The sequence below is a fragment of the Zootoca vivipara genome, chromosome 9 (genome assembly GCF_963506605.1).
Source record: "Zootoca vivipara chromosome 9, rZooViv1.1, whole genome shotgun sequence".
In the NCBI taxonomy this organism is placed as follows: Eukaryota; Metazoa; Chordata; class Lepidosauria; order Squamata; family Lacertidae; genus Zootoca; species Zootoca vivipara.
The window spans coordinates 62,415,158-62,442,120 of record NC_083284.1 but is presented as its reverse complement, the minus strand read 5'-3'; the positions used below and the strand labels follow the sequence as shown (position 1 = coordinate 62,442,120).

Below are 26,963 nucleotides of genomic sequence, written 5' to 3'. Positions count from 1 at the left end.
AATTACATAACTTTTAGTAGACATCTGAAGGAAGCCCTGTATCCAGAAGTTTTAAATATTTGATATTTTACTATGTTTTATATATGCTGTAAGCCTCCCAAGGTGGCTAGGGAAACCCAGCCAGATGGGTGGGATATAAATATCATAGTCATCATCATCATCATCTTAACTAAAGCATCCATGGCAGATGGCCATCCAACCTCTGCTTAAAACCGCCAAGGAAGGAGAGTCCACAGCTTCTGGAGGTGACAATTCCACAGTTGAACAGCTCTTACTGTGAGAAAATTCTTTCTGATGTTTACTCAGAATCTCATTCTTTCCAGATTTGGAGGATGTGAAAGAGGAGTAGAGGGACAGGATGAAAATGGGATAGTGGGGGTCCCTAGTGGTTTTTGTACTTCTGCAAATGTTGTGGTTCCGCTTGTGCATTAGTTATGGTGTTTTGGCTACATGAGCATCAGCACTCACTCCATGAAGTTAGCAAATCCAAATCATGATTTCCTAACCTGATTCTGAATGGCACCACTATTTTCTTAATGCTTTTGGGATCAGCATCTTACCTGGTTCAGACTTGTGGTATGCATTCTTTCCACAAGGTTTAAGAAATGCCATAAATATTTTTGAATTTGGAGCAAATGTTAAATAGCTTAGCAGGCCCAGAGAACTTAATGAACTAATCTGGAAGAACTTTACATGCAGTTAGCGAGAAAACTTGTTGTAGTTTATATTGATTGTTCAGCACATTGACCAAACAGATTATTTGGCCTGATTCAGCATTATGGAAGAAAATGGTGCTGTGTGGTAATTAGACAGATGTTTCTTCAACCATTTTCAATGTTGGAGGGCATGGTTGTATTTTGTTTTAACAGTGTGCTATTAATGTTGGGTTAGGAAGCCTTTGGTTATCCTGGCGTGCTCTGGTCCATGGGGTTCAAAAGTATCTTTTTCATATTTATAATAAGACTAGATGCCTGCAGCCAACAACTCAGCTTGTTCTTTCAAACCAAATGTGAACTTCACCCTTTCAGTTCCCAGCCATCTGTGCTTCCTCTTTGCATATTTTTGACAGAAACAAAAAGGAAGATATTATTTGAGATAGAAATAGCATTATTGTATTAGCATTAGTATGCAGAAACAACAAATTAAAAATGCTTAGAAAATAATATTTGTATAGTGCCATCTAGGTATGTTAAAATGTATGAAAGGATCCCTTTCCCTCTGGGACTTATAATCTAGAAAGCAGGCACAACGAAGGAAGAGGAGTGAAATGGAGGCAGTGAAAAAGAATATGTAGTTGCTTCCATATGAGTGTTTGTTGAAGAGTGCAGTTTTTTGCAGCATCTGCACAATATTATCAAAAAGCCAATCTGTCTCACGTAGTTTGTTGCAACTTTATTGATTGCAGTACCACAAAAGACTATTATTGCAGACCACCATTCACTTACAGTTAATAGCGGAAGGATTCACTGGACTAATTCAATTCAGGTTATGAATTGGTAAGAGTGACTGTATTTTGTAAATGACAGTGTACATTGATTGTTCACTGGCTCCTCCTGCTAGGGCTTATTTTTGTTTTTTCTTATTTGTGTCATATTTCCACAAAAGAAAGCTGTTGGTTGGGGATTTTTGTTTGAAAAAGCTAGTTTGTATATTCTCTCCCTATTTAATCTGAATTAACTATAATGGGGTTGTGCCAAAGGCTTCATGGAAAAGGTGGATATTGTTATAGCTGTATTAGGGGCCACAAATTCTTAAACATTTACAGTACTAAGATCAGAATGTCTTCTGGGTGGTGGGTCTTTCTTCTGATGGTAATGTCAAGCTTCCCCAAATTTGTGCTGCAATGATAATGCCAGTAATTAGGAAAAACTGCATTGCAGCCAAATTGCAAAAAAAGAAAGCTCGTTAAGAGTACATCTCCTGAGTATTTATTATAAAGGACTTGACAAAGCTGAGCTATTAATAATTAGTATGGAAACAAAGTTTCTGAAAAAAGGGTGCATGTGTAATTGTTTGGTATACAGTCATACTTTGGGTTACAGACGCTTCAGGTTGTGCATTTTCGGGTTGCACACTGCACTGAACCCGGAAGTACTGGAACGGGTTGCTTCCAGGTTTCGGCGCTTGCGCAGAAGCGCTAAATCGCACTTTGCGCATGTGCAGAAGCGCCAAATTGCGACCCACGCGTGCACAGACGCAGCGCTGTGGGTTGCGTCCACTGTATATAGATCATAATTTTAGATTGTTTTCTCAAATGTACTTAATAACCAAAAACATTCTGATACCTTGTATTACACACGAATTTTTCAATATTAATGAACTTTTATTAGCTGTCCATGCATTTCTTTGTCATATTGTCAACAAAAACAAAAAAACATTCCAGATTAATGTTATATTATTTATTACCATTATTATGCAGAACGTGTTCTGAACTAAGTGGCTTACAGCCCAATCCAGTGCATGTTTAATCAATAGGAAGCCTCACTGTTTTGTAATAATAATCCTGTGAAATAGGTTAATATCATACTTTACATATCTTAAGTTGAGAGATGACAATATTCCGGCCCATCTAGTAAGGTTGTCTGAATGGATGAAGAAGGTGTTGAATTTTGATTCCTCGATCCATAAAACTGTCTTCAAGCTCATAGAGGCTATTTTTTCCAATAATGAAATAACATCTCTGGTGTAGAGCTCTTTCTTTCTTTCTTTGGCCAGGATCGAAAGAGCTACTTTATGGCTCAGTCTAGCAATAATGCTGAACCATGGTTGGCGCTTGGACTGTGAAGCTAGAAGAGGCCACATGCCTGTACACTCCCTCCTCCTCTACTGTACTTAAGGGAATGAGTTATTTTCTGGCTTGTAGCAAACCATTACACCCAACCTGTCAAACTATGGGTTTGTGCTTGCCATGCAGACCAAGATCCAAATCTGATTTCTAGGACAAGTTCAAATTAACAAGTTTAGATATCATGCCCAATGTATGCTTTGCCAAAATCGCTGAAGGAACTAATTATGCCAACTGTTTTAAAAAGCAAAAGATCACTGCCCCCTTCTCCTCACCCCTCTTTTTTGGCCTCAGTTTTTCTGAGAAAGTCAAGTCCAAAGCTCCCTTGTTGCGAGATTATGTGGATCCAGTTCTTGGCTTGAAACTGTTAATGTCATTCATGAATTAATGAGATAGGCATGTGATATTTAGCAGTGTTTTACAACTTAATGGCCCGATTTTCAAACTTGTTGAGTCAGTAAATGAATGTTTAAGATGGATCTTACGACTGCTGCACTAATGTGCTGTCACAAGTTATGACATTATATTGGAGTTGCAAGGATGCTTAGGCAGATGTGCATTCTCATCAGGAAGTTCACATTACAAATGTGCGTTGTGTTGTATGCATTACGTTTTAAAGCTGTAGAGGAGTGTTCTCTGTCAGCTTTCCTACAACAGGAAATCCTTTTTATTTTATTTTTTTATAATATTTTTTATTGAACATTTTTTCAACAAACATACACCAAACATACAAAATACAAAATACAAAAACATATCAAAAACATCAAAATACAAAATACAAAAATATAACAAAAAAATATATCATTTCTCATCCATTATAATACTCATTGTCTTCAGGCTTCCCCAATTCCCTACTATCTGGTTTTCATTTTTTTTAAACTTCTATAGCAGTTTCTAAATCATCTTCTTTCCCATCATGCAATCCCTTTAAAACTTCCAAGTTAATTCATCTTCATATCATTTACCCTAATTTCAAACTTTAAATCTTCTATTGTTTCCCTAATGCCTTAACCTCTTTACTTTCCTGGATTTTCAAACTCTAATTATCGAATACATTCCCTATATACATTTTAAATTTCTTCCAGTCCTTTGAAACTTTGTCATTTGTCTGGTCCCGGAGTCTTCCTGTCAATTCTGCCAATTCCATATAGTCCATCATTTTCATTTGCCATTCCTGCTTCGAAGGCAATTCTTCTTTTTTCCAATATTTTGCTAATAAAATCCTAGCGGCTGTGGTGGCATACATAAACAGATTAACATCATCCTTGGGGATTTCTTCCCCAATTATTCCAAGCAAAAAGGCTTCCGGTTTTTTCGAAAATGTGTTCTTAAACATCTTTTTCAATTCATTGTAAATCATTTCCCAGAAGCCTTTTATCTTAGGGCATGTCCACCACATATGGTAGAATGAGCCAACATCCTGTTTACATTTCCAACATTTATTGTCGCTTTTGTGGTACATTTTAGCTAGCTTGACCGGTGTCAGATACCATCTATACATCATTTTCATCAAATTTTCCTTCAACACCGTACAAGCCGTAAATTTCATACCTTTCTTCCACAATTTTTCCCACTCCGACATCATCACATTATGACCCAGATCCTTGGCCCATTCAATCATAACTGATTTTGTTTGCTCATCTTTCAAATGCCATTCTAACAACAAATTATACATTCTGGACAAATTCTTGTGATCTGTCTCTAATAACTCCGTCTCTAATTTCGATTTTTCTGATTGGAATCCTAATTTTTTGTCTAACTTGAATACCTCATTTATCTGCACATACTGAAACCAGTCACTCAACCTATCTTTCAATTGTTCGTATGGTCTTAACTTAAAGTGGTTTCCCACTTCCATCAAGATATCTTTATATTTCAACCTATTCTCATCCATATTTGTCCTTTTAGGTTTCTTTGCCTCAAGAGGTGAGATCCACCTAGGAGTTCTCCTTTCCAACAAATCCTTATATCTCATCCAGACATTAAACAATGATTTCCTGATTATATGGTTTTTAAAACCTTTATGCAATTTCACTTTATCATACCATAAATATGCATGCCAACCAAATGCGTTATCATGACCCTCTAAATCCAACAAATCATCATTATCTAACAAAAACCAATCTTTCAACCAACAAAAGGCAGCAGCTTCAAAATAAATCTTTAAGTCCGGCAGGGAAAATCCTCCTCTTTCTTTAACATCAGTCAGAAGTTTATATTTAATTCTTGGTTTCTTCCCCTGCCAGACAAATTTAGACAATATCTTCTGCCATTCTTGAAAGCATTTCATTTTATCGACTATCGGTAGGGCCTGAAATAAAAACAACATTCTCGGCAAAACATTCATTTTAACAGTTGCTATTCTACCCATTAAAGACAATTTTAACCTCGTCCATACTTCCAAATCTCTCTGGATTTCTTTCCATAATTTCTCATAATTGTCTTTATACAAATTCAAATTTTTTGACGTCATATTAACTCCTAGATATTTCACCTTTTTTACACACTTCAGTCCTGTGCATTCCTCTATATTCTGTCTCTCTTGTAATGTCAGATTTTTATCCAATACTTTAGTTTTCCCTTTATTCAGCTTAAAACCCGCCACACTGCCAAACTCTTGAATTATCTGTAGTGCTCTCACTGCACTCTGTTCGGGATTCTGCAAAGTCAATACTAAATCATCTGCAAAGGCCTTTAACTTATATTGTTTCGAACCCACTGTAATCCCTTTGACACCTTCATCGCTCCTTATCATATTCAACAAAACCTCTAGTACAGAAATAAATAACAGGGGGGAGAGTGGGCACCCTTGTCTTGTTCCTTTCTCAATTCTTATCTCATCTGATACCACATTATTTACAATAATCTTCGCTCTTTGCTCAGAATAGATACCATTAAGCCCATTAATAAAATTTTGGCCAACCTCCATTTTTTCAAAATTACTTTTCATAAAATTCCAAGAAATATTATCAAAGGCTTTTTCGGCGTCCACAAAAATTAACATTGCTTTGGTGTTTATTTTCACTTCCAGTCTCTCCAAAATGTCTATTATAAATCTTACATTGTCCTTCATATGTCTTCCAGGCAGGAATCCTGCCTGGTCTTTATGAATTAAGTCTTTCAACACCCTTTTCAATCTTAACGCCAAGATACTAGCAAATATCTTGTAGTCCACATTTAATAAGGAGATTGGTCTATAATTCTTAACCTGAGTCTTATCCACATCCGGTTTTGGTATCAGAGAAATAAAAGCTTCTTTCCAAGTCTCTGGTGCTTTGCCCCCCCCTAAAATCTCATTTGCTACCTCCATTAATGGTTGTATCAACCAGTTTTTTAATGTTTTGTAGTACTTTGAGGTAAGTCCATCCGGCCCTGGGGCTTTGTCACTTTTCAGTTCTTGAATCGCCATTTCGATCTCTTGTCTTGTAATCGGTCCATTCAGTAGGTTCTTTTGTTGTACTGGAATTTTCTGCAGCCCATTTTCTTTTATAAATTTCTCTATCCCATCTAAATCTTCTTTTTCCCTTTTATATAGCTGTTTATAATATTTTGTAAAACATTTCCTTATCTCTGCAGGGTTCTCAATAGATTTTCCTTCTTCCATAATCTTTATGATGGTATTCTCTTTTTGTCTTCTTTTCAATTGCCATGCCAACAATTTCCCACACTTATTAGCCGATTCGAAGGATCTTTGCTTCATTCTTCTAATTTTCCATTCTATTTTCAGGAAATCCTTTTTAAGGAGACTTGCCTTAGCCAGAAAATCTTTTAGAAGAATCTTAAAAAACGTCTATTTCATCTGCCTTCTGGTAGTGTGTGTGTTTTGGTGTGTGTAAAATAATTTTCATATTATATCTTATATCATTTTACACATTTTTATCATTATCTCTCTAATATTTTTATTCTAAAGACATCAACCATCCTAAACCTAGAATTCATCGATTACCATAATCTAAATCTAACTTTATTTTCCCAACCATCTATCTTCTAGTTCTCCCCTTAGCCTAAAATTTATTCCCATAAATTCCCCATAAATTCAAATATTACTTCTTCTATCCTGATAACAATTAAACACTTAAATCTAATTCAGCCCCCCCCCCTGGACTCAGGGTCTCCCAGATGAATCTGCCAGCTCTGTAAATCGTTCCAGTTTCAGACCATCTTAATCAGTGAAAAAATAACATCCATTATTACTTCTCACCCCACTCCCACTCTAGCACAACCTATCCACCACTCTTCCTTCTTCGTCCCCTGCTGCCTCCCCAATTCTCTAGCTGATACACAATACTATCCAGCTACGTCTCCACTATTCAGTCCTTTCACAATTTTTAGTCCCCTTGAATTCTGGTCCTAGTGTGGATCCTGCCCTCCCTCTCTCACTGGGGGGGGGGGCATTATTCCACACTGGTTCTTCTTTGAAAAACCTCCGGATCAATCATGGGTCTTGTTCCCCCCCTCTCACTGAAGGAACAATATTCCATGCTCCTTCCTCTTCTTCTTTAGGTTCAATTGCATTGTCCAGGACTGATGGTTGTTGGTCTTTCTTCTCTGCAGTCTCTGTTAAAATTAGTCCTTTTTCTGTTTCCACACAGTTCTGGTTTATTTTTCCAATCTGTACAGTGGTACCTTGACTTACGAATAACTCGACTAACGAATGTTTCGAGTTACGAACGGAGCTCCGTCCACCATTTTGGATGTGGTTTAGATAGGATTTTTTCTACTTACGAATTTTTAGATAGGATTTTTTCGATTTACGACTTCCCTCCCATAGGCTTCTACTTACGATTTTTTTGACTTACGAAGGTCCGTTCGGAACGGATTGAATTCATAAGTCGAGGGACCACTGTATAGTGTTCTGGTGCACATCACTTTTTAAATCCAAAATCAATCTCAGAAGTTCCTCTTGAAAGTCTGAGAAGTCAGATGATATTATGTCTACTGACATCTTGCTCATCTCAGGTTTCATGGGAACAGCACCGATTGCAAGGCAGGAAATGGCGCAGTTCATATTTTCCAACTTCCACAACAGAAATTTTATCTGAACTGGTTGCAAACTCGCATTTTCAATTCTTCTTCATGCCTTAAAACTCTTATGTCCATTTATGAAAAGAGCATTATCAAACTTATTTTTCACAGCCATGTATTTTGCGCTTTCTTCAATGCTGACAGTTCACGACCTCAAAGAGGTAAACAAATTCCTTCCTATTGTGATGTCATAATGGCGGCTCGCTGATCCCTCCAGGGACCCAACACCAGCTTCTAGGGGGACTTTCCCAGTCCAAAATGAATATTTTTACAGGGATTTTTCTGAGTTCAACCGTTCTCCCCTTTACCCTGCCTTAGAAGGAAGGTTTTAAATCCAATTTTTGGAAATTGAAAGCTTCCTGTCAACCTTTCTGGCTTTGGTCAAATTAACTGCGTCACAGTTCTCTCAATGGGGGAGATCAACTTCTTTTTTTAATCTCCTCCCGTGGCCAATTCTTTCCAATTAAAGATTTTTAAAAATTCTTTTCCTTTACTCACGGTGTCCAATGTCTTCAAATCCTTTGAATTTAGAAGAATCCACCGCTCCACAGGCTGCCGGCATGGAGCTTCGCGCTGCGAGGGTAGCAGTTTAACTCAAGGCACCACGTCTCCACTACGCTCACTCCCGGCTCCCTTAATAGGGCTTACCGGGGAGCAGAGGAGACAGAAAAAGGTGCAGCTGAGTCCCCACGTCCCCAGAATGCTCGATCTGGGGCTCTTTTGGGGGTCCGCGGCACTCTCGCGGCTCCCCCCTCCCTCACAGCACCAGGGAATCTCGGAGCTCGAGATTCTCTTTGCCGATCAGCAATGGCGGTAGACCAGAAGTCTTTTTTAATGTTGATTTTTGTACTCACTGTTAATGGTGCCTTGACGTTTTCATAATTCATCTCTTGAAGATGTACGTATTTGGGCAAGCATTCCAGAACTTGAACTTTCTGATCACATTTTTAATTGCTTTTATAAAACTGATTTAATTGCTATGTTCGCAACAGCCTCGTTTCATAGTTTTAATTGTGGATGTCTCTATAATGTTCTGATGGAATTTAAATGTAATTTAATTCGAATTGAAATGTGGGATTGTATTTTGTGTTTGGATTTTATAATTGATTTTGTACTTGAATATATTTGGCATGTAAGCAGTATATAAATTAATATAAATATAATACCAATTATAAATTTATAAATACTACTACTATTAGGTAGTATATTAATATTTCAAATCAACAAATGCCAAATAGTAGAAAATGCTGGTATAGTTGTCTAAGGCATCGAGTTCCATTTTGTTTTAGGAATAAATGCCTCAGAGCAAATTATTCCTCTGAAGATTGCCTCTTACGGTGTCTGTAGTGTAACCTCTGTGCAACTTTGCACAGCTAGGTATGCAGATAAACAGATCAAGCATCTGAGTGATAAAAATGGGAGCAAGGAATAAGCATAGAGGTTGTTCAAAGTGAGCCTTTTTAAATGGGTGAGCAGTTTTCAATTTGCATTTCAATTATTGGTGTAGAAAAGTTTAATATAATTTGCATAAATGTAATTCTAAGGATTGTTGCTTCCCCAATCCAAGTGAATAATGCATGCCACAGTAGATGCACTTTTGCATCCAGTCAGTAATAGGCTTCGGATCTTTTTTCAGTGTTGCAGTGCAACATGGAAGGTGTTTTCTGTGACCTTATCCTACAGACCCAGGCCTAGTACAATATGGATGGGGCCAGCTAGAAAGGTTCTACTCACCTGATCATTTCTCAAAACCAAGCTGGAGGCTGTTGTGTAGGAAAGTCCCTTGTGATTGGCTCCATCCATGTGATGCAAGCCCTTGAAACATCATAGCACCAGCAGAGGTTAAAGCCATAACAAAACTTCCACACCACGTGACTCCCACTCTAAACATTGGTAGAAAAACTTTTGACAAAAGAATTTACATGCTGGGGGGAAAACTGTTGTCAGCTTACGATATGTTATCTTATGCACTGACTGATTTGGTCACAGTTAACAAATGAAATGAATGAAATCATGTAAAGTTCTGTCTTGATACAGTATAGTCAAACTACCTTGTTTCATTTCCCCCTTAATTTCCAAATCTTTTTTTAAAAAAATAACAACCCCCCCCCTGAATAGCTGTCAAGTTTTCCCTTTTCTTGCGAGGAAGCCTATTCAGAATAAGCGAATTTCCCTTAAAAAAAGGGAGAACTTGACAGCTATGGCAATGCCTTGAAATTTCATTTGATAGAAAGTATATTATGTTTCTAAAGCAGAGTGGCATACAGTTTAGAAGGGTCAATTGACTGTTTTGATTGTTAACTAGAATGTCATTTGCTTGTTTTTTAAAAGAAAGAATTGCTTTTAGGGTTTGAAATCCATTTGTTGATGGCTTTAAGAAAAATAGATGCCAATTTTGTTAATATTTAAAAATGTGTAAGATCTTCGGAAGTGTTAGACATTATAACACTTGTATATACAGTATATTTCAATCATTGTGTTTGTATGGTAAATTGGTGTTGTAGTGTTAATCACCACGAATGCAATTCAATCCAAAAGTAGCACTGGTACCAGAGCCTGCAATAAACCCAGATGCCAACTTTGCTGCCACATACACCCGGACAACACCATTACTGGCCCCAACAACATCCAACATACCATCTCAGGACTATTTAATTGCTCATCTTCTAACATTGTGTATGCCATCAAATGCCAACAGTGCCCTTCAGCTCTCTATATTGGACAAACAGGCCAAACCCTACGCCAAAGGATAAATGGACACAAATCTGACACCAGGAACCACAAGACAGAGAAACCAGTAGGAGAACACTTCAATATCCCATGACATTCTATACAAGATCTCAAAGCAGCTGTTTTATTACAGAAAAATTTCAGAAACAGACTGGAAAGAGAAGTTGCTGAATTGTAACTCATTAGCAAGCTTAAAACCATGGAGCCACCTGGAATGAACAAAGACATAGGATTTTTATCTCATTATACATGATCAAGCTTTCCTTAGCACCTCAGCCCTTGCTCCCCCCCCCCGCAAGAGCAATTGCAGTCATTAACAGTCGTTAACAGTCATCAACAGGTTTACCACTCCTATCAGCCCATCACCCATTCCCATCACCCCACCCCACCCCACCCTCTGAATATACATAAGGGTCTGGTGGATTCTGTTTCAGTGTATCTGACGAAGTGTGCATGCACACGAAAGCTCATACCAAAATAAAAACTTAGTTGGTCTTTAAGGTGTTACTGAAGGATTTTTTTTAGATCTCTTTGTGTTTCTGAAAAGCACAAATTGCATAATTTCTCCCTCTGCCATGATTGGTATGTTATGAATTTGTGGGTTCTAGGCACCCTAAATTCCTGGATTCAGTGCAGTAACTGTTAAAATTGGGGTGGTGTGCAACAGTATCACTGCTATGCTACTTTCTTGCATAGTGAGGCTGTTGTACAAAGTAGCTGGGAAGAGGACAGACACTGGGGTGGTTTGTCTCAAGCTAGTAGGGGAGGGAAGAAACCAGGGGTCAAGCAAACTTTTCAGCAGGGGCCCAGTCAACTGTCCCTCAGACCTTGTGGGGGGCCAGACTATATTTTTTGGGGGGAGGGGGAATGAATGAATTTCTATGGCCCACAAATAACCCAAAGATGCATTTTAAATAAAAGGAACATTCTATTCATGTAAAAACACGCTGATTCCCGGACCAACCACAGGCCGGATTTAGAAGGCAATTGGGCTGGATCCGGCCACCAGGCCTTAGTTTGCCTACCCATGGAAGAAACAGTTGCACGTGTGGGAAGGAGGGAGGGATACCAAACCACAGTTTGGCATAACCTATGACCTGTCAAAGTGAAACTCTTATTTTAATTCAACTTTTTGGAGAGTTGGAGCTTGAGCCCAGAATGCATATGTTTTTGTGAGAAGCATCCCAAGCACCCAAAGCTTTTGGAATTTCATTTCAGTGGTCAAAGTTGCCATGGATTGACAGTCAGATTCAGAAGTGGCTGTGTAGATTAGCTCTCAACGCTAGTTATTTTGCATGGGGGGTGGTTGGCTTCTTGAAGAAGAATGCCAGTATTTTACAAGTGTGTCAACAAACCTGTTTGTTGGGGAAACTTTACTGGATACACAAGCATAACTGCATTGAACCTGATTATTCCTAGAAATGTCAGTCTAACCTTTCTTAATTAGGGGAATTAGTGAGATTCACATGAACTTGCTTGCAGTTAGTGAGGAAAGACTTAACAGGTGACCCGCTCAGCCAAACCTAAGCTTAGGTACTGGTAAGTGTGCTGCAAGAGTAAAAAAGATTGGGAAGGGCAAAGTGTCTGTGCATTCCTCTCCAGGATCCCGCACATTTACACAGTCCTGGTAAGCCATTGTTTGGCTTGCTGTGCTATGTGAATGGGCCATCATGTGTTAAATTGTATTTTACCATGTAAAGACACTCCCAAAACAGTGCTACGAGTAATTTTATATAAACATATTAAGTAGAATAAATGAGGGGGTGGGGAAATCAAAGGCTCAATTGAAAATACTGATTTTAAACTTGCAGTGATGCTAGGGACTACAGATAACTAGTATTTTGTAGAGCAGGTAGGGCTTATATAGGTAGGTAAAGGTAAAAGGTAAAGGACCCCTGGATGGTTAAGTCCAGTCAAAGGCGACTATGGGGTTGCGGCGCTCATGTCGCTTTCAGGCCAAGGGAGCCAGTGTTTTCCGGGTCATGTGGCCAGCATGACTAAACAGCTTCTGGCGCAACAGAACACTGTGATGGAAACCAGAGTGCATGGAAACGCCATTTACCTTCCTACCACAGTGGTACCTATTTATCTACTTGAACTAGCGTGTTTTCAAACTGCTAGGTAGGCAGGAGCTGGGACAGAGCAACAGGAACTCACCCCTTTGTGCGGATTCGAACTGGCAACCTTCTGATTTGCAAGACAAAGAGGCTTAGTGGTATAGACCACAGTGCCACCCTCATCCCTTCTTATATAGGTAACCACTGTTGGGGATATGAGGTTTTGTGAATATGTTCTCATCTGTTCACCATGAGTTGGATGGTACTGGCATATCTGAATAAACCTTCATCAGCCTTTAATCCTTCTATCCATCCATCTCGCACAACTTGTGCTAGATTTTTAACAACAGCTCATGATGATAATATGAGGGCAGTTTTGCACATCATTTGGTTGCATGACTCGGGCATCAGACTCTTAAAATACGTTGCATTGACTATGTGAGTTTTTATCATTAAATTCCATACCTTCTGTCAAATTTAGGATTCTGCTTTGATGCAAAGCCTTTTTTCAGTCTGCTTATTATTCAGGAGCCGCATATGTTGAGAAATGATGATTAATTACATTGCAAGTTGTTCTGCTGTCTTATCTTTTAAAACAGCATGTGCTGAGCAAAAGTAGAGCACTTGGTTGGCAGCTCTAATTTAATCACTTTAGAAACCCAGTGCAATATGGAAAATCTCTGCTTTTTTAGCCCATGCAAATTTAATGTTAATAGAAGTCAATATTCTGTTTCAACAATTTTTCATGTTTGGAAACAATTAGAGGGGGTATAAATTCTTCAGAAAAATCAACCAATCAACTTGAATCTAGCCAAAGCATACCTGGGGTTGCTGAATCTCTAATTGGTTATCTTTTCTATTTTTTAGTGCAATTGCATGTTCTAAAAATTTGTAAATGACAGTTCTTACAGAAGGTTCAGACAATGTAAATAATGTTTCAGAGCTGTTATGCCTGCATAATGGTCTAGGTTTCTTGAATGCTAGTAAATATGTATTAGCTGCGGTATCACAAGAATTCAGACAGTATCAGTTGAAGGGGACCAGCTGACCCACAGGCTGAGCGTAGCATATACTGATTAAGGCTGCTTATGTGATGCAGGACTGCTGAAGGGACTGGAAGCCCTTAGCCTGAGATTAGCTGAATTGTCTGCCATGTGTGAAATGATTCTGTCACTGAAGTAAAAATGTAATGGTACCTGCCATAGTTTGGTGGAGAGAAGTCTGCAGTGACCTTCCTCTGAAAGGCAGTGCTTGTGGAGTTGTACTTTCACAAGTATATGATTCAAGCTGAAATAAGCACAAACAAAATATGAGCCATTTTTCTGCACCCTATTCATAAAAGGGCAAATCCTCATGGCTTGTAGTAGTCAGAAAAGTTTTTGTTGTTGTTCGTGTTTTATTATATTAGCTTTTCTTTTCTTTTTCTTCTTTTAGACAACAAGGAAGAAACCAAGGGAGGGGGGAGGTGAAGCAGGAGCCACATTGAATTACATTGCTGATAAAAAGCACTGTTGGGCCACATCCATATTGATTAATTACTCTGAAAATGATAGACTATGCATATATATGCTAGCATACTCTGTCCAAATAAGTGTTTGAAAGTTGCTGTCTATAGTAAGCTGTACACTCAAATACGAAAGGGATTAGTCCAGGAACCTGGTACTTGCTAGTTCCGAGACACCAGTGATGTGGGGTGGGAAATTGTCCACAGAGGCATACCTATGGGTTGACTAGGTTGACCCCCACCAAGTGGGGGTGCAAAAATCGTGCCTCTCCACTCACATTTGTTTTGTCAGATTTGTGTTCCTTTTTGTTCATGTCATGGGGGGGGGGGAAGCTTCTCCCTTCTAAAGGAAGCCTTCTTGTGTGCTTAAAATAACTGATGGGAGAAAGCCTGCAATTCATTAGCCATCTATTCTCTTTGTTAAAAAGTTGCATCAGTATTTCATAACAGAGAAAGACACAATAGAAACCAAAATTGGAATTGTTCTATGTTCAGTTTACCGTATCTTCTGGCATATAAGACAACTTTTTAACCCCGGAAAATCGTCTCAAAAGTCGGGGGTTGTCTTATACGCCGGGTATAAGAATCTGCGTGTGAGAGACAGAAGTTGCCAGGTGCGTAAAAAGGGCTGTGCGCGCAGCCTCCGCGCTGGTTTACGCCCGATGGAGGGGTAGCGGCTTAGCAAGGTGGCTCTCAGCTCCCACGCACCTGCTCCCCGTCGCCTTTTCCTCACCTACCCTCCGTGTCTCCTCCACCGTGGAGGGTGGTGGGTGGGCTCGCCTGCAGGGATGGGGGTAGTGCGGCTCTGCCAAGCGGCTGGGCTCAGGCTTGGAGCGAGTTGGCGCCTCCCATATGCTGCTGCTGCTCCTCCTCCTCCTCCATGGCTGCAGAAATAAGCACTGCACCTCCTTCTCCTTTCCCCCGCGCTGGGCTCACTCCGCTCAGCCGAGCTTTGCCACCAGCGCACGCACAGCTGCCTCCGTTTAAAAAAGCCACCCTTCCAGCTCTTCCCCCCTGCGAAGAATAAGCGCGGCACGGGGACTTACTGAGCAGCACCAGAAATCACATCTGCGCAGCTGCAGCTGCAATTTCTGGTGCTGCAGACATTTAGACATGGGCAGTGCGGCGCCAGAAATCGCTTCTGCGCATGTCCAGAAGCCGAAAATCGCATCTGGGCATGCGCAGAAGCGATTTCTGGCACCGCACTGCCCATGTCCAAAATGTCCACAGCCAGAAATCGCTTCTGTGGCTGCGCAGACGTGATTTATGGCGCAGCTCGCCGAGTCTATATTTTTAGTGAATGTCTATATTTTTGCTTTAAAATTAGGGGGCCATCTTATACGCCCAGTCACCTAATATGCCGGAATATACGGTACCCTGTATTGGAATTACTCTTATATATGTGTGGTCATTAACTGAAGCAGAATATTTCAGTGGGTTTTGAAATCATGGTGGTGATTCAGTTCTTTCTCCCACTTCTCTCCCCCCCAACCCAATATTTGTAAAGGAAAGGGTTAACAGGATAAGTAACAGAGCCTCTGAGAGAGCATAGGAATTGTGTTCTTTGTCATTTGTAGTTTAGGGAAAAGAGCTTGTGGACAGTCTCTGAAAGTGCTTTTATACAAGCTGTTAGTGCTGGCAGGAGTTAATGGTAAGAGGATGAGGAGACAAGCAAGAGAAAATGCAGTGGATGCTTTAATGAAGCTGATTAGTGTCCTTCCTGATGAAAGTAGCAATTCAGCCTTCTCTGTTCATTTTCTTTTTAATTATCCCTTCTAATTATCTAGATAAGAGGGCTTCCTACGAAATCCTGTGCTCCATATTTGAATGTAATAATATTCTCTCAAAAGAAAGAAAAAAAGGGGGGTAGCGACACCCATCTACTCATAAACAGGCAGACCATGTGTGTCTCTTGTCCTGGTTGGATGAACAAATCTTCTTTATGTGCATTGCTGCTTGCCCTGTTGCCTAGACGATAACTTGCTCTCGCTGAAGATGTCTGGCTTTCGTAAAGAGTTCGACGTGAAGCAGATTTTAAAAATCAGATGGAGGTGGTTTGGGCACCAGCAATCTACTCCTAAACCTAGCATCGACTGCCAGCCAGGAGACTTCTGGGACAGAGGACATAATGCAACTACTGGTGGGATAAAGTTCCTGAATCCAGACACCCTACCACTGCCTTTTACATCAGTTGGTTTTCCGAAGTCCAACCAACAGGCTTTCCAGAATTCACCTTCTTGGCCAATGGCATCCAGCTCTGAAGTGCCTACATTTGAGTTCACCGCAGAGGACTGTGAAGGTGCACATTGGCTTGAAAGACCATATGCTGAAGACGGAGCTAGTGAAGAAGAAAATGTATCTGACAGCAGTTCATGCAGGTTGTTACTTCCTTATTGTGAGAAATTAGTTGTGCCCTATATTTATATGCATAAAATTGGGGGGGGGGGCACCCCATCCATTGTGGTGCTGTGAAAATTCTTAACCTTGGTGCAGCCAAGGCACTGGAATTCTAATTATCTTGCAGTGTATATATAATGTTTCTTTCACTGGCATTGCAAACCTGTATCAAAAGTATTTCTAAAGAGGCTGGAGATGGAATTTGCATTCTGTAGCAGCTACATTTTCAAGGCTTTGTGAAGAAGGGTTGATGGAACTAGGAGAGATATATTTTAGCTATAATCTCTAGGTATGTTCTGCATTCTAATGTGTTACCTTGACCTATTTTTTTCTGGAAATTACTACTTGTGTTCTGAACATGAGGCAAAAACAGAGTAATATTTAAGGTTAGTTTTTGAGGCTCTTTGAACCAATCTAGCTGAAAAAAGGTTGGGTGCCATACTCTGGAGAATATATGACTGGGGTTGCATTTATAGTAAAATTAAAACAATATTTTGCCATAACATTATGCTAGCTGAACATTTAAGGTATTTTGTGGTATTTGAGACAGCAATCCTATATACACTTACCTGAGAGTAAATCCAATTGAACTTAATAGGGTGCACTGAGAAGACATATACTTGTTTGCTCTGTAAGAACTTACTCTACTGTGTTTATTTTCCTATAGAATTTTTTTAATTGCAATTTTATTTTGGGGGGAGGTGTCAAGATTTCTTTTATCTTATTTAATTTATTCAGCTGTATACTACAGACATGGTACTTTTAAAATGTATTTTGCACTTTGTAATGTTGTGTACTGATGAAGCTGGTTGCTGAGTGATCCCTCCAGTCAAAGTGTATTTGAGTATTTTTATTTGATTTTTTGCACTGGGAAGAAATCATATTTCAAAAGGGTAGGAGAGTTGGAAGGAAAAACACAAATTTGGCTTACAGTATATTTCAATGCATTTTTTTAAGTGCCATGTGGAAAAATTGTATGGAAGCTGAAGGTTTAAATCCAAAATGTTTGAAAAAGTAACTAGGTGTGTGTATGTATATGTGTATGGATTTTAGTGTTTTTAAAAACATCTGTTCAATGTTTGTACAAAGACATTACTGTTAGTACACAAATTATTTGCAAGGTGTCAAATGAATTCTGTAAAAGAAAGGTCCAATTCTTCCAGAGATGTTTCTCTGGAGTACAAAGTAGCACAGAACAGCAATTCTGGTTTCTTGGTGGTCATCATTAAAGTGGTGTGGGGGCTGGTTAAATACTATAGTATTTAAAATAAATGTGGAAGAAAACATTAGCATCTCTCCAGATACAGCATCCCCAGATAATAGAGTAACTGTATCCCCACCACTACCTCAATTTGCACTTGCAAACATGCTAATGTATATGCAGGTTAATGGGCATTATCCAATCCCATGTTTGCATGCAATGGAAGATGACTGTAGAGAAGTGCAAAGTCTGGAGGTCAAGTGTGTTGTTGTTTAGTCGTTTAGTCGTGTCCGACTCTTCGTGACCCCATGGACCAGAGCACGCCAGGCACTCCTGTCTTCCACTGCCTCCCACAGTTTGGTCAGACTCAAGTTCGTAGCTTCGAGAACACTGTCCAACTTCTGGAGTTGAATTGCAGAATTTCTGTAGTATACTATCGACAGCAGAGATGCTTGCAATTCAGAAACAGCTAAAGCTGGTAGCTGAAGCATTCATGTAAATAAAAGTTGTGATGATGGTGTCAATGTGCACTATTATTTGTTCTGGGGATAATTAAATTACCTACTATGTTGCTGGAAATAGAACCTAACCTTGGCATAGAAGATTGTCTTTAGCAACCTCTCCTGGGTGCTGTCTCTTTAAAAACGTAAAATTATGGATTTAAAATTTAGCCAAAGGTGTTGTCTACACTTTGTTGTTCAGTTGTAGTTTATGCACATACTTGAAAATGGTTGAAATGATTTAGTAGCTTTATAATGATGTGTTTTCTGTTTGTTTGTTTGTTTGCTTGCTTGCTTGCTTGCTTTTTTTAAAAAAAAAAATGAGTTGCTCTAAATTATCTTATAGATAATTGCAAAAGCCTAAGAACAAAGTTAGGATTGGTCTATTCTATCTTGTTTCTGCATTAATCTCATGCACAAAATTGCACCTTGAAGCACATTTCTACATTAATTTTCTCCCAAAATATGTATTTTTTTAATCTCTTCTGATTTTCTTTCAGCTGAGAACTGTACTAGAACATTTGGGAAGTGGGAAATACAGTGGTACCTCGACTTACGAAGGCTATCTGTTTCGCGGCGCTCTTCGTAAGTCGAAACCTTCAGATGTTTTGGGACTACAATTCCCATCATCCCTGACCATTGGTCCTGTTAGCTAGGGATGATGAGAGTTGTAGTCCCAAAACATCTGGAGGGCTGAGTTTGGGGGTGCTTGCCTTATTCAAATGTCAACAAAATTTGAGTATCCTGATGTGAACCATAAAAGCTTATAATACCATGTTCCTAATTATGGTTGCCAGACTAACTATAGCCAAGCACTGGAGAACATTAGCAGGCAATTTAATCACAAGTCAAATCAGTTATCCCATATACAGGCAATTTAATGAGGGAATGGACTACCCAGATATGGAACTTGGCCTTGATAGAAAGTATAACACACACAAAATGGTGCTCTGAGGACTGGGCAAGTTTATTCAACTTGGTGAAGCTTGATCGCTTATGTGGCTATGAAGAAATATGATTTTTGTCTGCCTGGCTCCCATGGTTGCATGTGGAGAAGTACTCTGGGTTGATTTTTAATCTTTTATTTCATTGATGGCTGACCTGTCCAGGGGGCGGGGTAGAGGTTGTGCAGAGGGGGTTTGTTTCCTTCTTCTTGCTTATTTACCTTGTGTTCTATGAAACAATAAAACAATTTTAAAATTTAGTTTGTGCCTGCAAAGATTCAGTGTGGACATGCTGCTTCATCAGTGCATGTCCCATAATGTCCTGCTGAAATCCACAAATGTTCTCTCTGTGTCTTTCCTGCTTTTGTTGTGTTTTAGTGCTTCTCCAGACGCCAATGATGTGATAACACTGGGGATGCATTGCCTAACAAATAATAAAACTAAATGATGTGTAGGTAGTCCTGTATAACTCCACCACGGATGCACTGTTATTGTGTGAATGACAAGTTGCAGAATAAACCCACAAAAAACCCACAAAATAAACCCACACTAGTTGGGGGAGGGACGTGACTCTTTTCTATTGTGGACTGTTAGAAGTGGATGATGGCCCTTCTCTCAAGCATGTATATAGTCATTACTCATTTGAAGGCATAGGTGGGATGGCATCGACCCTTAGCTTCTTCCAGTCAGCAATGTGTGTGGGTTTTTTTATGCCATGGAAGGAGGCAAAGATGCCCTGCTTTCACAAACATACTGCCTGCAACCTTGGCTGTAGCTGAGCCTCCTGCTGCTCTGCTTCTCGCTGGAGTGGGAAGATATGTTAGAGGTCACTGCTGCTTTCTTTCTACCATCCACCTATATATCTTCTTAATAGGCTGTTAATTTTGAAACCTAATTATGATCACATAATTGCCAGTGGCATTAATTGCATATTTGCTGAACAATTAACCACTTTTCCTGGCATAAGATGTTCATTAGCATGGTGCTCCAGTTGACTTCAGAGAGATGGCTGGAGCTCATAAAACGATGCTTGGACTTCAGTATCCCTTTGGATGTATGTGCAGGAGAGTGTTTTTGTTTTGCATACTCCTAGCAGCAAAACTAAATAAAATATACTGCACTGTAAAGAAGTCTTTGTTAGCTAGTCTGACTTCTTCGGTATACTGTTCTATAAAAATACTGTCATGTAATTTTAAACCATTTCCACAGATACAGCTAGTTTTATATTGACATAGAGAAAAAAGTTCAATGGGAAAACAAAATTGCATTGGAAGTGCAAGAGGGGAGTGCAAGAGGCATTAAAATATATGTGCATTTTGTTGACCTGTTACTTAGTTCATGAATTGTGGTTATTTTACATTGTATGGTTGCTTTAACTGAGTAGCACTTGAAAGTGGAAACTGAATAATACAAATGGAGTACAAAGGCAGTTTGCAGTGTAGAACAAACTGGCATGCCTTTGTTGGTGGGAATGCAATGATAAAATGCTGTAAGAATTATAACTTTAAAAAAAAAATTCTCGTGATATGTGCCATTAGTATCCAATCTTTTGTCAGTCACAGCAAGTCTTATATGGAAGAAGCTGTTAGAGATTCTGTACTTTGTCAAAAATGCCTACAAATGAATTAGTCTATTATTTTCTGAAATGCATAATACAAACATCTTTTATCTCAGGCTGTGAATATGAGTTTAAAATATACATCTTTTGTGCTTCCAGGACTTCTAGTAGCAGCCAGACTCTGTCACTGTGTCATACGATGGAGCCTTGTACATCCGATGAATTTTTCCAGGCTCTCAACCATGCAGAGCAGACTTTTAAAAAGATGGAAAACTACCTGAGACACAAACAGTTGTGTGATGTAGTATTAGTTGCTGGTGACCGTCGGATTCCAGCACACAGGTAAATATGCAATTCGACTTTTCTTAAGTTACAACAAACTTCCCAAATTGACTGTTTGAAAAAGTTCCATAACTAGTCCACTTGCAATATTTTTTTCTAACAGCTGTCTTTGCAAAAGCCTTGTCCAAAAGAAATATTTGCAGTAATTTGAAAACCATAGAAAAATGAAGCACATGGGTAGTTTTTACATAAACATTTCACTGCTTGTGAAAAAGGAGCTGCTGGTGCATACTGGTGCATATTTGTCTGTAGGTAAGGTAGTAATTTTATTCATTTAGCTAAAAGCCATAACAAAGCACTTGTTTGTAAACACCTGATTACTCTTACAGCCCTTAGCTGTTGTTGTTTAGTCGTTTAGTCGTGTCCGACTCTTCGTGACCCCATGGACCATAGCACGCCAGGCACTCCTGTTTTCCACTGCCTCCCACAGTTTGGTCAAACTCATGTTCGTAGCTTCGAGAACACTGTCCAACCATCTCGTCCTCTGTCATCCCCTTCTCCTAGTGCCCTCCATCTTTCCCAACATCAGGGTCTTTTCCAGGGAGTCTTCTCTTCTCATGAGGTGGCCAAAGTATTGCCCTTAGCTGACTTTGCTTATAATGGCAAATGGGATCTACATGGCAAAAAAAATGTATTGAATTGTTGCTAGCCTTTTGTGTTTTTTTTATTCATGAACTTCCCCATACAATTTAGTTGTCTATTATTACTAATAGGAAGTAGATGCTTTCACCCATTAGGGCTGGGCGATAACTGGTTTTCAATATCACGATATATCACCAGCTAAACGTCTCAATATATCACGATATCTGAAATAAGGAAGGAACTACGCAGAGGCGAACTGCTACTACATAAGGGTCTAAAACTGATAAATGATGATATTATCAATCAGCTCATGGTCACTTTCAGCAGCAGGCAAGCCAAAATGCATCCAAATGTGACATTTGGTTTTGGGCTTGTCTACCAAATGGTGATATTCAGGGCAATCCAAAGTACGGTAATGAGTGAATACAAATAATCTGGGAATGCCAGCAGGCCTACTAGGCAGCAGCAGCCTAGCAGCGGCAGAATCAACGTGGGGGGGGGAGGGCAGAAGCAGCGGCAGCCTGGCAGTAGTGGCACAATAATCAGCAGCCTGTTAAGCTTTGCCTTGGCAATGGGTGGGGTTGGCAGAAGTGGCAGCAGCCTGCAAGGTCTTGACGTGGTGGCAGCAGTAGTGGTGGTCTTGCAAGGCATTGCGGCAGTGGCAAAAGCAGCAACAGCCTGCAAGGCCTTGTCATGGCTGTGGCAGTAGCAGTAGTGGCGGCCTGTGAGGCCTTGCGGTGGTGGCAGGAGACAAGGGCAGAAGCAGAGGTGACCTGCAAGGCCTTGCTGAGGCAGGCTGCCACGGCTTCTGCCACTGCCTCCCACTACCGCCAGGAGGACCTCTTGCCACCATGGTGAGGCCTCGCAAGCTCCACTGCTTGTGTCGCCACAAGGCCTCACAGTCTGCCGCTACTATTGCTGCCATCTCCCATTTTCGCTGTAAGGCCTCGCAGGCTGCCACTACTGCTGTCACCTCCAGACACAGTCATGAGTCCCTGCAGGCCTCTGCTGCCAGTCCGTGCAGGCTACCACTGCTTCTGCTGCGACTTTGCATTGCCGCAGCGAGGCCTTGCAGTCCGCTGTTGTTGCTGTCATTCCCTGTCACTGCCATGAGGCCTTGCAGTCCCAGATTATTTGTATTCACTATGTCTCATTGCCGTACTTTGGATTGTCCTGAATACCACCATTTGGTAGCCAAGCCCAAAACCAAAAGTCCTGTTGGGTTGCATTTTGGCTTGCCTGCTGATGAAACTTTTTGTGATTATTGATAATATTGTCATTTATCTGTTTTAGTCCCCTAAGTACTAGCAGTTGCCAGGACATTTCACCTCTGTATAGTTCCATCCTTATTTCTGACATTATGGTAGGTTGCAATGTTTAGCTGGTGATATTGTGAGGTTTAGCTGCTGATAACATTGCAGTTTTTAGCTGATGAGTTATCACGATGTTTAGCTGGTGAGTTATCGCGATGTTGAAAACCTGATGTTGCCTAGCCCCCTTACACACATTGTAATTCACGATATATTGCCAGCTCAAATATTATGAAACAGTTATCATGATGTGAACTTCAACCTTGTTTTGGATGATATATTTATATATTGCCCGGTCCTAGCACCCATTGAACTGCATTTCGTCAAAAAGTTCTCATTTTTGTCTCAAAATTCAGATTAGCTTTAAGTGGTATTTCTTATTGGGCAGTGAAGTTGTAAAGCACCAAAGAGGTAGATTAAGAAACATATTGATAAGTGGATGATATCATAGTTTGTCAAGTTCAAAATGATTTCAAAAATATTCTTCTTTCAAGGGGGTGAATAATGAAGCCATTAATATGAATGTCATTTTCACTTCCTTTGTTTCATATGGTTACAGATTAGTGCTGTCTTCTGTCTCGGACTACTTTGCCGCCATGTTTACTAATGATGTAAGAGAGGCAAGACAAGAAGAAATCAAAATGGAAGGTGTTGAGCCAAATGCACTATGGGCTTTGGTGCAATATGCATATACAGGTAATGAAAGTGGCTGGTAAAGTTGTCTAATGTATGTACGTTTGTTTATTTTATTAGCTTTCTCACCTGCTGTGAAGGGAAGGGGCTATTTACTCAAATAGCAACAAAACCCAACTCCTGATACAATGGTTCCTCCAAATCTGTGCTGTCTCATTTATTCCCTCTTAACTTACCAATAACCTGGTAACTGTGGGGTACAGGCCACAAAGCCAACCAAATATAGATGTTTATTCTGTTTTGTGGTATTGGTGTTTATTGTTAACCATGCTGATAACTTCAATTATTAGCAGTGTGGAAGTATAAGTAAAGTAAATATATAAATAGGGAAGGCTGCAAAAACTCCTTTTTATGGCCTAGGAAAGGATTTGAGTGAAAAAGTCTTCTTTTGGCCTGAGCCAGCCTCATCCCTTTACCAGCCAGGGACACATCTCAGACCTGTAGTGGGTGTAGCTGGAAACCAGGCAGCTAAAGTGGCAGCACAGCTTCTTCCCTCTATGCGCTTCCAACCTCATGAACACAAAGTTGTCCTTGCTGGAGGCTAGGAGTCTAGCTTATAAGAAAAGACTAGTGCATTTGGGGTTTCTTCATTTAGAAAAAAAATGACTTAGGGGGACATAATAGATAGAGGTTTGTTAAATTTTGAATGATGTGGAGAGAGTGGGTTGGATGCAGACTAATTAATTTCCCATTGAAATCAATATAACTGGTCATGACTAACTTTTCCCATTGATTTCACTGGGACCCAAGTTCCACTAACTTAGTCTGAGTCTACTCCAGAGAGTTTTCTCTCCCCTCCCTTAGATTGGTCTGATATAGCAGAGTTGCTCTTGTAATAGTATTATTTCCTAAATACCTTAAACTTCTTTCTGACTCTTCTAGGTCGCCTTGAATTAAAAGAAGATAATATTGAGTGCCTGTTATCTACAGCCTGTATTCTTCAGCTCTCTCAGGTTGTAGAAGCTTGCTGTAAATTTTTAATGAAGCAGCTTCATCCATCAAATTGCCTTGGAATCCGGTCCTTTGCGGATGCACAGGGTTGCACGGATTTGCACAAAGTAGCCCACAATTACACCATGGTAAGTTGACCCAGGTGGCGCTGTGGGCTAAACCACTGAGCCTAGGGCTTGCTGATCAGAAGGTCGGTGGTTCGAATCCCTGTGACGGGGTGAGCTCCCGTTGCTCGGTCCCAGCTCCTGCCAACCTAGCAGTTCGAAAGCACGTCAAAGTGCAAGTAGATAAATAGGAACCGCTACAGCGGGAAGGTAAACGGCGTTTCCGTGTGCTGCTCTGGTTTGCCAGAAGCGGCTTTGTCATGCTGGCCACATGACCTGGAAGCTATACGCCGGCTCCCTCGGCCAATAATGCGAGATGAGCGCGCAACCCCAGAGTCGGTCACGACTGGACCTAATGGTCAGGGGTCCCTTTACCTTTTTAAGTTGTTTATATGTGCATCTACAGTCAGTTTATTAAAGCAGTGTGTTAAGGCGATCATTCTATCAGAGCAAGCATTTTGGCTTGCCAGACCGAATGATCCCCCCTCTCCCCCCCCCCCCCCGCTGTTCTGCAAGATCTCTGACTCAGAAAAACCAATTTCAGTGGTTGTAGGGGGAGGAAAGGAACAGAAAGTCCCACTGCTCAAGCAGAAGCTCTTACACAGGGCTTCCACTGGTGAGACCCATTGAATTCTGCCCTCTGGATTTATTTTATTTTGTAGGGATAATAATAATGTTTTGGGTACTGCAGAATATGTCCCCTGAATAGCTGGCATGGCTTATGGATAAGATAGTGGGCTGGAAACTCCCAGTTCACATAATCTCTGCTGTCAACTGATTTGCTTTGGGCAAGCTGCTCCATGTCTGACATGAAAAAGAAATTTGCCTACCCTAAGGGACTGATGATTGCTGGGATAATGATATTTGTGGTGATGATATCTGAAGTGCTTTTAGCACTTAGAAAGAGCACTCTTTATATACACACACACTTGGGATGGGTCAGTCGGTTCTGACATTCGTTTGGTATTTTCTGTTCCACTTTCATTTGGTATTTTCCTTTCTGATGCAATTGGTTTAGCACACTCACCTACTGGCAAAACAATCCAAAGTTTCAGTTGCTGTCACTGAGGCTTTCTGGAGCTGAGTTGCTCATTGCAGCAGCAGTGGAAGGTGGGCAAAGGGGACAGGCAAATCAGGCACGATCCTTGCACCAGCAGTTGGTCTCACGATGAGCCTGTGCCAGGTGTGAGAGCAGCTCAGATCAAGTGGATTCAAGGCCATCTCAGTTCTACCTTCAGATTGCCCCATTTTGGGACTTTCTGTCAGCAGGTGGCAGGCCTTCCACCTTCCTGCACTTTCAGGCAGAAGGGAGAGGTCTGGGCCAGTGGAGTGCTGCTTGCTTGCATCATTCTGCTGGTAGGAGGCTGGCAGAAGCAAGCAGAGGAATGCCACTGCTCAGTCCAACCCTCCCCCCCCCAGCCTGATGTGTGTATGGGGGTTTGATTGTAATCTAAATAATAAATTTTTTCAGTTGATTTAATGATACAGTATATAAATTTTTGATGTTCTTATTTTTAAAATGTTTCAAATACGCTATCTTTTATTTTTATTGTATTTTTTAAAACTAGTTCTCTGTTTTCCATCCTGCGCTCCTTTAGGATGAAGGGCAAGTTATGTATTTAATAAATTATATCAGTATATTCAGAACAACTTGGCAGATGTGTGGTACGGAGATAAACTGATCTCTGTGTTCTACCACTCACCTGCCATCTTGTTCTCAAGTTGGGTTACTTTTGCAAAATATGAAATTGGTCCTCAGTGCTTCCACAGATTCGTAGATATATGATGAACCTGTTGTAATGTGTAAAGTACATGCTCTGAGCATCTATACAAGAGAGCTTAGTGGTGCCTGGTATTCAGAAGTGTGTATTCTATTTGGCTATAATAACTAGTTGCCATTGGTAGACCCTTTCTTCATGAATGTCTCTAATCCCTTTTGAAACCAGCAGCCGTGCTTGCATCTTCTGGCAGGGAATTCCATAAATCAATCATCTTATGCAAGTAAGTACTATCCTTTGTCTGCCCTGACATGTTGCCAGTCAATTTCATTGGGGTAATCCAATGCAGGTCTAGTACTTTGCACTTGATCCTTCACCTTTACTTGCCCACATAATAGCAAGTAGGTTTGGACAGTTCTCCAGTAGCACACTTTAGCATAATGTACTCTAGCACAGTTTCAGAGTACAAATAACTAACATTGAGCTGATAAGGTTGGGGGGGCACCCTGCTACACTTCCTGTGCATGTGTGCATAGGCCGAGACAGTATTCTATGAGAGTAA

At 40.3% G+C, this 26,963-nt stretch overlaps 1 protein-coding gene across 2 annotated transcripts in view; it reads left to right on the top strand.

The window, feature by feature from the left end:
- Nucleotides 1–26,963, top strand: part of KLHL5 (kelch like family member 5) — a 50,196-nt gene that overhangs the window by 6,426 nt on the left and 16,807 nt on the right. Inside the window, exons 1-4 of one of the 2 annotated variants that reach the window (XM_035111895.2) lie at nucleotides 16,043–16,479; nucleotides 20,861–21,043; nucleotides 23,495–23,631; nucleotides 24,511–24,707. In XM_035111895.2, the coding sequence (XP_034967786.1) occupies nucleotides 16,097–16,479; nucleotides 20,861–21,043; nucleotides 23,495–23,631; nucleotides 24,511–24,707 (900 nt within the window). In that variant the 5' untranslated portion in view covers nucleotides 16,043–16,096. Of the gene's footprint in view, nucleotides 1–16,042; nucleotides 16,480–20,860; nucleotides 21,044–23,494; nucleotides 23,632–24,510; nucleotides 24,708–26,963 lie in introns of those variants that run through there. The other variant, XM_035111896.2, reaches the window with a different exon arrangement.